The 12,470-nt window shown below is 35.7% G+C and overlaps 2 protein-coding genes across 2 annotated transcripts; both read left to right on the forward strand.

Moving 5' to 3' along the window:
* Nucleotides 1-4,856: 4,856 nt before the first annotated feature.
* On the forward strand, nucleotides 4,857-7,731 carry LOC117630554 (protein DETOXIFICATION 53). Its single transcript, XM_034363258.1, has 2 exons — nucleotides 4,857-5,087; nucleotides 6,310-7,731. The coding sequence occupies exons 1-2, from the start codon at nucleotides 4,857-4,859 to the stop codon at nucleotides 7,729-7,731; spliced, it is 1,653 nt and encodes a 550-aa protein (XP_034219149.1).
* Nucleotides 7,732-8,866: 1,135 nt separating this feature from the next.
* LOC117630555 (NDR1/HIN1-like protein 10) lies at nucleotides 8,867-9,463 on the forward strand. The gene has a single exon (XM_034363259.1). It carries the CDS (start codon nucleotides 8,867-8,869, stop codon nucleotides 9,461-9,463), a length of 597 nt encoding a protein of 198 aa, XP_034219150.1.
* Nucleotides 9,464-12,470: the final 3,007 nt, after the last annotated feature.

Consider the following 12,470-nt stretch of genomic DNA (forward strand, 5'->3'; position numbering starts at 1 on the left):
CTATATATTGAGATAACGTAAATTAATGAAAGTAGATATTATACATTTTCCTCCACCCCTCTCATAAGAGCAGTGCAAGCAACCAATTGTTGGACCGAATAGTGGTATGCATTATTACAGAGATTACTCTCTGCTCCAACGTGTTCTCTACCTTTATAAGTACAATGATAATATAACTATATTTCATGGTTCCCCGAAATTATTGGCTCAAACAACAACTTCTTTTTTCACGAACCCTAAACCCTAATTATTTAGTACACGCGCATATGCAACAGTCCAAAACCCACACACACAAAAAGAAAGAAAGGAAACCACCAAAAGCATAGATCTTAGTCCAATAAATTTATCTCCAAAAAGGTTATACAAATACACAAATATACTTAAATTATGAAGCTAGATTGACAAGTTGGTTCCGGTAAACTGCCCCAAACCATATGCTGAAGCTTTGGTTGGTCCTGTTGGGCATCTTCGTACTTGTGAAGGGTTCTCCTTTGCTGCTGGTCCCGACTGATTGGGAACGTGAGGTTGTGATTCTCATACACCACGCTTGCCTTTCTTAACCTACATGCTTCAACCTTTTTGTAATTTGTAAATTGCACTTAGTTTTTTGAGTTTATTTAAGAGGACTTTTTGGGTTAAAATGGTTCAATCTAGTGTACCTCTATGGTTATTAATTATGTCTCTAAGTCCCTCTATTATTAATGGAAACACACTTTACAGCCGAAAGCTAGCTAATATCCACCTTTGATTGGCTTCAACTTGTAACCTAATTAAGTTTCAACATCTTAATTTGGGGTAACTATAGTACTAGTATAGTACGGTAGTATTGTCACGGTATAACTTGTCCACATGTTATAATATAAACCCTGTCGTCTACCCATATTATGACACGTGTATACGGCATGACAATACTATTGTGTTTATATTACTATTTGGTATATTTGTGCTCTCTATAAGCCACACAAGTTGTGTCTAAATTACTTAAACACAATTATTTCCTTATTCTGTTCAAGTTGGACACAAAATTATTGTGTCTTCTCTACATATGACACAAATACTGCATATATGTGATTCAAAAAGACATATTTGTGGCCTTTGGATTGTGATTTTTGCCCAATTTTATAATAGTGCATATTATAACAGTGTATACCAAGCGACAATACAACCGTATTATTCTATAATTTCTCCTTAATTTGGTCATCTCTCATTTCAAGATAACAATGAGCACATTCCTGCTTTATACAGATGCATATGGTGTTTTCCAGTCGCAAACTTTATCATAGATTATAAAAGATTATGCTGAGCAATCAATGGCCTCTCGTGTGGTCCAAATCGATCTATATTTATAAAAGGGCCTCCCGTTGTTGACACCATAATTAAGCAGTGGCATGTTTTGTCCATCAACTTTCTTATTGGACGCCACAAATTTTAACCCTATGTTGCTTATAATGGGGATTGAGCTCATACCAATCAGAAATCTTGTTGAAGCTGTTCCCTTGAAAAGAATTAATAAACTTGGAAGTCTCCTTTGTTGAACCTAACATTTCAGGTACGTGTGTGGAAGTAGGAGACATGGCCATGGTGGACATCCATCATTTTGTTCAGCAACCACAAATAATTGAAGTTATGAACCAATGACAAGGGAAAAAGTTCAACCACGGGTTATTTATAGTTTTTAAAATAAATAAATAAAAACTAGCCGTCCATTTTTGTAAATTGGAAAAAATATATAATAGTCCAAAAAAAAAAGTGAAAATATATTTTTATTAAAAAGAAAGCTTAGGCTTCTAGCTAAAAATCAAAACTTTGGTTACTCAACTTAAAAGACATGAAAAGGAGATTAAAGAAAAGGGAAAGACATGCATGCCCAAGTGGAAAGAAGCCAATAGCGTCTTGGTACATTGTTAATAGATAAAAATAAATACTTTAAAAGCTAATTGTATGATTCTGTCTTAATTAACTTTTTATATTAGAGACTAATCAAATGGTTTAAAGCATCAAAAAGCTGAATTTGAAAGGATTGATTAACTTTAACTTTTTCCAATTATCTTTAAGTGTTGCATTGCAACCATCACCATGCTGCCCATTAAGCAAAGGGAATCTATAAATAAGAATTAATATTTACAAAATTGAAGTCAAAAAAAAGAAAAGAGAAGATCAATGGAAGTAGAAATATTCTTCGTTTCCATTTGTGGTCAGCTTAGTCAAATGAATCCCCAAATGAAAAAGGATCCGTACGTAGTACAGCTGAAATGGATTCTAAACTCATGGCTTTGTGCAGATGTCTTGTTGTAAAGGATGGCGCACACAGACACATCCGTTGATCGACTCCAAAGGGCAGGGCTTAACACAAAAGAAGAAACCAAAGGTGCAAGGTATGAGATTACTTTTGAAAAAAGAACAATAAAAAGTTGAGGAATAAAGTAGTTAAGGGAGTGCTTTTGGTATTACCGATCAACAAAAGCGTTTATTGATACAAGAAATATCGAGAAAGGGAGATCAAATCTCGGACCTCGAGTGCATGGATAAATGCTCTTAATTATTTGAGCTACAAACTCCTCGCACAAAAGCATTTTTAAATAGCGTTTTGCTGAATACGCAAACAATATTTTTGAGACTCGATTCTTCGTAAATGCTTATTGAATTAGTGTTTTTAGGAAAAAATGGGAGATTTCCTATTTTAAGGACATTCTTGTTTTTGTTCACAATGCTCTAGAAAGAATCAAAGAATCAATCATCATTCTCAAACTACCTAAAATGACAAGATCAACTTATATGGTAAACTTTATCGCGGAACTATTCGATAGTAGAACTGGTTTTTCCCCAAGTTCCTCAATCTTGGTCGGGGGAATGTCCCATTACTTGGAGGTATAGGTGTCCTAATTATTGTTCCCTACATGCCACGTAGGTGCCTTTCCTTTCTTTAACCCTACTAATACTAATAGAGTAGTAGATCAGGTCGATAATTCTCATTCAAGATGAATAAACAACGGTTTCCAAGGTTCTTATATAATCATATTCCATTTGCCTATTAATAATAGATAACAGGACCATATTATATAACGACATAAACAAAAAATTATGGCATGTTTTGATGAAGTTCATACTAACGTTCGTGTGAGATTTTGTAAATAAGACAAGAACTAGGTGCATGCATGTTATGGAAGAAATGGATTGCCTCAATTCTCGTGTGGGATGGCAACAGGTTGGGTAGGGGTTGGGTATGACAATACCATTTCGTCCCCGCTCTTCATCCCTGCTTCCGTCTCTGAAGTCATCCCCATTTAATAGGTTTTGGGGAATTCCCATTCTCGTTCCCGTCGGGGGACTATCTCCCATACTCGCCCAAAATCCCTGATTTTTTTTGCATAAAAAATATTTATAATACATTTTAACATTAAGTTTTATATTAAATTATCATTCAACACATTCAAATTAACTATAAAGTTCAACTCAACTATTCAAAATCACATCAATATGAAATTCCAAAGAAGATTAGGAAGAATTAGGAGAGGGATGAGGACGCCAATACCATCCCCTCCCCATACCCGTCGGGGATTTTTCAAGTTCGAGGATCTCCGTACCCGATATCTGTTTGGCCCCGAAATCTCCCCCTGTTAAGGTCGGGTATCCGCCCCCTTGAGGATTTTTGCCATCTCTAATGTGCATGGTGGGTTTAGGGCACCTCCCATTTTTTAGGACAAAATCTGATTAAAGATCCATAATTTCCCAATAAGTTAAACTTAAGACAATTAAATGGACTAAATATCACCTTCCCACTAGTATAATCTAAAGTGAGCCGACATAAATTTAGCTAAGTTGGCTGCACCCAAGTTCGAATTTCTCTCCCTATAATTTAGACCAAATTTAGTGGTCCGGTCAGACTTAGCAGTGATTAGTTGAGCATAACACGTCAGCTTCAACCCTGTAAAGTTAAGAGTCTGAATAAAATATTGAATCAAACATTTTGATAAATTATAGCTTTTAGGGTTTAGCTTCATCACTAGTCTCTCTGATATTCCAATTAAGCCCCACTTGTATATATAAACAGAGAAAGCACATATATAGTTCCAAGTTCCAACTTATTTATATATTATTCGAGTGCAGAATTGTCCTATATATTTTATTTCACTAGAAGAAAAAAAAAACCATCTTATTTTCAGACAGACAATACAATAATGTGACAATAGAATTGATTGGATAAAGCCAAAATTTAGGTGGACATAGACAGAGTGATGCGCATGCTTATTATATGACATAGCCATTTTCACTAAGCTGCACACTGTATAAATATATATATATATATATATGTGTGTATATAATTCAAGGCCTAGGGATATGCAAGTTGATCAAAGCTGCTCTGTTTTGCTCTGTTTTCCCCTGTTTTCCACTCTCCATGTTTCAGTGCAGCATTTCTTGGTTGCTCTATCTTCTTTGCAATAATAGCAAGTGAAAGGCCAAATACACGCTGCCATGGCCGAGGAGGAGAAGTAGCAGCTGCAAAGACAAACAGTGTCCCAAGACCCCAAAAGTGACTGACAGACAGCACAGACAGCTTAAATTGGGGCTTTGAAAGTAAATACAAAGGTCTGTGGCTCTGTTTTTGAAATGATTTTTTAAAAAAAAAATTAAAACTTTGGGTTATGATTATGATTATGATACGTACGTATTGGGTTTTGTTTAGTTGATGTTTATTAATTATTTGGAGGAGGATTTTTTTTTGTTTTTGTTTAATATATGTATTTATATTTATACATAGAAAATGCACATAGGACCCCATTGGACAAGGCGTCTCTAAAACTGGACCGTGGGCTGTACTTTTTATAGGATTGTTTTTCTTGTGTCGTCGGATAAACATGTGCTTGCCTGGTACTGAATCTCGAGGAATTATAAATGGTGGTAATCACCCTCTGATTCCAAAGCATCATGTAGTTGAGGACTATAATGGAGACTTGACAATGAGAGCTAGAGGCGAAGGCGGCGCCACCACCACCTCCACTTCTTCTTCTACTTTCATTCAGACCTTCCTTCAACGCCTCCACCAGCTCCCCAATAATGGCCTTCTCGAAGGACTTCCACTTACTGAGGTATGTACCCTCTAACACCCTCATCTCTCTCTCTTTCTCTCATTCAAATGTTCCGGCATGCATCATATTACGTATGTCTTTCGACATTAATATAGCGTTCTAAAAATTTATCTTTACTTACAATCTATGTGACATGCCCCACAGTCACACGTGAATCATCTTGAGCTTTAAAGATGTTATGTTATGTAAAACTATTTATGTTTTTTAATCATTTTAAGTGGAAATACACAATTAAGTGATCGGCTTGCGTTTGCCCAAAGAATAACCAAAGTATGAGCTAAAGGGCTTAGGAGCGGAACTTCTTTCATGCCTCCGAGGCTCACAGAGAGCATGTTTCAGAAGGAGCTATACCTTTTTACACACACACAAGCCTGGCCCCACAGGCCCACACTCACACGAGTGAAAGGACCAATTTGGAACCTACATGGGTCCCATGATGTTTTTGTAGGAACACGTAAGCGCCCAATTAAGAAATAATTAACAACCACAAACCTCCTAATCATAACAGCATGTTCAGGTATTGGTCCTCCCCAAATGCCTCCCAGTCTAAGCTATGCTTAATTATCTCAACACAAAATTAGGCTAGGCGTAGTTTTGCAGCAATGAATTAACCAAAACACAATGCATTTCTCGAGTCTTGCAACTAAACTGATTGAGAACACAAGTCTGACAGATTCCAGCTTGTGATTAATTAAGAATAATATCAAACATTACTTTCATATTATATAATACTAATCATAGGTGATAACCTTAATTACTCTCAGCTCCAAGTAGAATCATTTACATGACAGCTTTAGATTCTTTTGACGTACGTTGACAATTTTTTTTAATTAGCTTCATCTGTAAAATAGCCAGTGCCCTAGAAAAGTTTACGAATATACCTCACTAACTTAACCTTTTGCCCACTTGCAACTTTTATAATGCATGAAAAGGTCCAAATTGATTGTCAAATGGCTATAAAAATTCTAAAGCTCACTTTTAGACTGCATTTCAGTATTCTAGGACCTTGGGACGAACATAAGCGACATAGAATTGCTGTTTTTTCACGTGTGCATCTGTCATTTTTTGTTTTTTGTTTTTTTAATATAAGTGATAATTTAAGATATAAGGGGGTTTTCAAACAAACACACTATCAATGTGTCATAGAAATTCGAAGTTCGAATCATAAACTCTATATCTCTCACTTAATCTCTCTCTCTCTCATAATGTGAATCTTATGTAGATAGGACAAGAGTTAAGATCGTTGGTAAAGATTGGGGGGCCAATAGTGGTGACATCTATTCTCATATATTCAAGGTCTCTAATTTCAATGCTGTTCTTGGGGCGTCTTGGGAAAACAGAGTTGGCTGGAGGGTCATTGGCTCTAGGGTTTGGAAATATTACAGGCGTCTCAATCCTGAGCGGCCTCTCAATGGGAATGGATCCAATTTGTTGCCAAGCTTATGGAGCCCAAAGATGGGCAATTCTCAGTCAAACCTTTCAGAAAACAGTTTGCCTCCTCCTGCTTGTCTCCATACCCATTGCACTTTTGTGGCTCAACATGGAGCCCATCTTTATATTGTTGGGTCAGGACCCTCAGATCACAAGAGTTGCCAAAGTTTACCTGGTTTTCTCCATCCCTGAATTGCTAGGTCAAGCTCACCTTCTACCATTAAGAACCTTCTTGAGAACACAAGGCCTAACAACCCCACTAACCCTAGCAGCTGCATTTGCAGCCCTCTTGCATTTGCCTATCAACTATGTTTTGGTCACATACTTGAATTTAGGGGTCGGAGGTATTTGTTTGGGCCTTGCTTGCAACACCTTACTATTTAATTTGGGCTTGCTCATTTACCTAACTATCTCAACCCATGCTTTGAAACCTTGGCATGGGCTTACCATGATCTCTGCCTTTCAAGGATGGAAGCCATTGATAAGTTTGGCATTGCCCAGTTGTGTTTCAGTGTGCTTGGAGTGGTGGTGGTATGAAATAATGTTGTTCTTCTGTGGCTGGTTGAGTAACCCACAAGCCAGTGTTGCAGCAATGGGGATTTTAATTCAAACCACAGGGATGTTGTACATTATCCCAATTTCTTTAAGGGCATCCATATCGACACGTGTGGGCCATGCGTTAGGAGCCGGGCAACCGACCCGGGCCAAGTGGGCTGCCATAATTGGGCTTATTGTGGCATTTGCTTGTGGACTCTCAGCATTCATCTTCATGACTGCTGTGAGGGCCAAGTGGGGGACTATATTCACCGATGAGCCACAAATTCTTGATCTGATTTCAACTGCACTGCCAGTTTTGGGCCTGTGTGAATTTGGCAACGTTCCTCAAACAGCTGCCTGTGGAGTGTTATCAGCTACTGCAAGACCTAAGCTTGGAGCCAGAATAAACTTGTATGCATTTTACCTCATTGGATTGCCAGTTGCTATTCTTGGAACTTTTACATTCAAAATTGGGTTTCTTGGGCTTTGGTTTGGGCTACTTTCAGCACAGGCTTCTTGTGTGTGTATGATGGTGTACACATTGATTCACACAGATTGGAACCACCAAACAAGAAGGGCTGAGCAGCTAACACTGGGTGTGCAAGAGACTCAACTGAATGAGGAGAAAAAAGAGGATGAAGAAAGTGGGCTGCTACCTCCTACTGCTGAGCTCTGAGTTTACAAAATATCAAAGTTTCAGGGATAATTTTACATAGACAAACTCAGTACAAATTAATCATATTTGGTCAGAAATCACAAATTTTTTCTCTCTTTTTTTTGGGGGTGTTTACAGCATTGGAAAGAAACAAAAAAAAAAAATCAAAATTACTTGATCATTAATTATTAAATGTAATGTTAATACATCATTTTTCCATCACAGTTCCCATAGATTATCCTTTATGTAGTATGAAGAAATATTAATGTAAAAAAAAAAAAACAGGCCATATCATTTGCACAGTTGATATTATGTGAGGACATTTTTGTTAGATGAAAAACTTGTAAGGTTACATGAATGACAGACCAAAGATTAATTGAGCAATTGTGAACTTCTTTTCACTACGGCAAATGACACATAGCTTGGAGATCGAGACCAACCGATTTTATATCATAATTTCGTCCTTGTTTTCAATCCACTTTTTTCTATTTGAAAACCATGTGATCTGCCTTCTTTTTTCATTTCAACCTGTGATTGTGGAGAAAAACTTACCTACATTCGGAATGTCACTGTAGCACTATTTCGAGTCAATCACCTATTATCATGTATGAAAAAGGTAAAAATTTATCATTTTTTAATATGGGATGTTATTGATTGATCTCTTCTTTTTTCTTTTTTCCCGAAATTTTACAGATTGAAACTCTTTATGTAAACGCGTTATCTTATATATATCTTTTGATTCCTCGGTTTATGTTGAACGAGTGCATAATTTGATTTGATGGGATCTTGGATAATCAATTTCTAAATTTTTAAGGTTCTTGCAAATTTGTGGAAACTGCATGGGAGGTTTCTTTGTCCATACATTTTTGGTATTTCACTTTAATTGCGTTTTGGATAATCAAAATTTGTAAATCAGTACCTAGACTGGGGCTGAAATTGAAGTTTAGAGATTTACACAACATACGGTTTCATCTATTATTTTCTATCAATCCAAATACGCGGCTGTGCACATTTACATTTACTTTCCAATTTAGATACCTAGAATTCAATAACACACAAGCACACACATTCTCTTCTCAGTACTACTACTATAAATACCTCTTATTGTACATCTACATCGTATACCAATTCAAAATTCTCTTTAATTTCCTCAACCATGGGTATGTGCACTTTTTGCTGTTGCTCCATCATCCTTGTGGCCCTAGTTTTTGCCCTAGGCATCACTGGGTTTGTGTCCTGGATCATAGCTGGCTTTGTTCGTGTTTCTCATTTGAAACGCATCAACTACCAAGTGACCGATGCCTCACTTCTCCAATTCAACGTGACAGACAATAACACCACCCTCGAATACAATCTAGCCCTCAACATAACCCTTCAAAACCCTAACGACAGGATTGGTCTCCACTTTGACCGAATCGAAGCCAGTGCCAGTTTCATGAAGCAAACCCTAAATAATGTTAGCTTGAGCTCCTCCTCCTACCTAGGGCACAAGAAGACGGTCTTATTACCGGCATTGTTCAAGGGGCAGCGACAAGTGGCTCTCGGGGCTGATGAGGTCTCCAACTTTAAGAATGCTGGGGATTTTGATATCATGTTGAACCTGGATGTTAAGTACTGGGTCAAGTTTCTTGCATCGAAGGTTAAAATTAAGCAACCTCATATAGCATGCTCTTTGAAGGTCCCTCTAAACAACGGGAAACCTGCCGAAGGTTTTAAGGTTACGCAATGCAAAGCTCAATCATCGGACAAATAATAAGTTAACTTATTGCTTATTGTTTTCCCCTTCTCTAATTTATGACTATAATAATTGGCCATGCATGGTAATGTGATTGGCTTAGGTTTATGTATAAGCCGAATTATTATGTTTATATTGCTCGAATTAATAAATAATTTCTTTGTGTGTTCATATAATTAGTGTATAATTCTTTTTTGAGAAACTCTAAAATTACATTTATAATTCAGCTAAAATGAGATTTTTATTAATTATAGTACATGACAAAAATACAACAAAGTAAGGTACCTTATAACTTGTAAATCAAGCATCTGAGGATGTGTACATAATCTGCCATATAGCTTGTGGATGGTATGGCATATGAATCACGGGTGGGTCCAAATATGTGATTGATTGTGCACGTAGGATGGCTATCCCTGTACATATGGCAACTACTCAATCGTAAAAGGTGTATATATATATTCTTTTCAAGAAGATAAAAGAAAGTGGGGCCAATATGTTTGGTATTTATGTTGACTAATTCATAATAAACAACGGTCACGGTTTTATCTCTTGATATCAAAAGTTGGATGTTGCCGACATGTCGTCCACAACATACATACTCACAACACAAAAAAGGAAAAAAAAAATCCCAGGAAGAGCCACACGTCCATATTACTAAACATTATTTGCTCTACACGTGGTTTTTCTCAATATTCACGTTGGATAATTTGAATGTTCATGCTCCATTCGTCGGTGATCTTAGTCTTTAAGAGCACTTTCATTTATTTGTCATGATAGAAGGTAAGGAGAGGCAAGAGTTGTTACTATTCATGTGAGCAGTGGCAGTCCTTGCAAAAGGCTGCTTGTATTTCCACCTATTGCTATGGCAATCCAAGGGCAATCACTATTAACATGAGATATGAAGAGATAAATTTGTATAGAGTTTTGATATGATAATTAGATTTGAAATATCACCTAATAACTTGATAGTCACACTAAAAAAAAATTCTATAAATTGATATACCATGTACAGTCCCTCATCATGATTAACATTGTCTCTCTTGTTGAGTCTCTTTTTTAAGCCCAAAATCTCTACAGAGTTTTTTTTTTTATCTAATTCAAAATCTTTAATATAACTAATTCGACTCTATTTATAACATTGTTTTACTCATAAACCCTTCACGGAAGATAAATTTAACTTATTTTATTTTAAAATCCTGAGTCCGTCGCAAAGAAACTGAAGTTTGTATCCATATAAATGATCCTTATAACATGCATCATTGATTTGATAATTTGAACATGAATGAGTGAAATGAAATAGTGAAAGAAGAAGGGAAACCGAGGAGGCTGCATTATGAACCAACTCTACTCACACGAATAATCTGAATGTCAGAATGTCCACACACTGGTTCCAATCGGATGGCGATGGAACCTGTGGGGACCACATATGTAGTCATCTGACTGACACGTCAAAGTAAAAAAAATCAAAAGGATGGGGCAGTGGGCCTTTTTGATGAAAAAGATTTGAAATCAGAATCAATGGTCCCCCAAGGCCCCAAACTCTCCACACCCTCAACCTCAATCCTCAAACAAGTCAAGTCATTGCCCCAACCCAACCCAACCCATGTCACACAAAACCCACGTCTATCTCACACGTGTCATTAATTAATTGAAAAAGGCATTTTTCTTATATATATATATTTTTTTCCTTCCTATTTTCATAATGCATATCCAACATACAATACAAACCACTGGAATTTTGGCATATGCATATTTTCTCTGCTCGAAATTCAACCCTTCTAGTCACAAACATGGAAAAAGTCCTCCGGTACAAAAGTTGTGCACCCATCATGGTGATGTGGTACAAAGTTTTTCTATGCCCATCATGCTATGGTGTGGCGACAAAGATTTTTCTTTATTTATTTATTAGCCTTTTCGTTCGCGTTTGCACGAGGTTTTTTTTTTTTTAAAAAAAAAATTTAAGTTTATTTTAAAATTAAAAAAGATAATGGGTAGTTGCGTTCTATAAAAATAGAATACATTATTTAAATTTTCTTTTAATTTTAATTTTTTTAATATGAAAAAAATATGAATTTACCATATTATCCTCATTTAATTAATAATTTCAATTCTTAATGTTTGCATTAACCAAGGGGATTTTATGGTACTTTGAATATTTTACAATTCTCTACCTTTTGCTTTATATATATACATAAAATTCTTACCACCAATAAACATAAATTAACACTAGCCCTCACGCAGGTGCCAATTGGTTTTCTTTTTTATTTTTTATTTTATTTTTAGTATTAAGAAAAGATAACATGGAGAGTTATGTTCCATAAAAGTAGGACTTATTATCTGATTTTCTTTTTTTTAATTTTTTTAATATGAAAAAAAATGTGGGTTTACTATATTATCCTCCTTTAATTAATAATTTTAATTTTTAATGTTTGAATTAACCAAAGGCATTTTATGGTATTTTGAATGTTTCACAATTCTCTGTCTTTTGCTTTATATATATGTTAATTATGTTCCATAAAAGTATGACTTATTATCTGATTTTTTATAAAATTTTTAATATGAAAAAAATGTGGGTTTACCATATTATCCTCATTTAATTAATAATTTCAATTCTTAATGTTTGAATTAACCAAGGGTATTTTCTGATATTTTGAATGTTTCACCATTTTCTGCCGTTTGCCTTATATATATAGATATACTCATAGGTCTACTAAAAAACTAACTATTTTAAACAAAATTTAGAGAACAAACATGTTCTAGGAGGTAGTCGGTGGAGTTGAATTGTGGTATATACATGTTCTAGGAGGTAGTCGGTGGAGTTGAATTGTGGTATATACAGACCTTTCATATTGACTATCATTAATTTCAAATTCAAACTACACTAATTGCGGAGTTAGACTCCATATATCAAAGGCGAATAGTTGAAAAATATGTGAATTTACACATCGATATAAATAGGAAGAATGAGAACGGGTCGTAGTTTTTCATGAGCAGACCATAATGTAAAGTCAACCTACACCATGTA

This window comes from Prunus dulcis, chromosome 6 (genome assembly GCF_902201215.1).
Source record: "Prunus dulcis chromosome 6, ALMONDv2, whole genome shotgun sequence".
NCBI lineage: Eukaryota > Viridiplantae > Streptophyta > Magnoliopsida > Rosales > Rosaceae > Prunus > Prunus dulcis.

Bases quoted from the DNA above. Each gene is read 5' to 3' on its own strand.
- LOC117630554 (XM_034363258.1), top strand. From the start codon at position 4,857: ATGTGCTTGCCTGGTACTGAATCTCGAGGAATTATAAATGGTGGTAAT. The intron at 5,088-6,309 runs GTATGTACCCTC...AATCTTATGTAG, and splicing joins AAGGACTTCCACTTACTGAG to ATAGGACAAGAGTTAAGATC.
- LOC117630555 (XM_034363259.1), top strand. From the start codon at position 8,867: ATGGGTATGTGCACTTTTTGCTGTTGCTCCATCATCCTTGTGGCCCTA.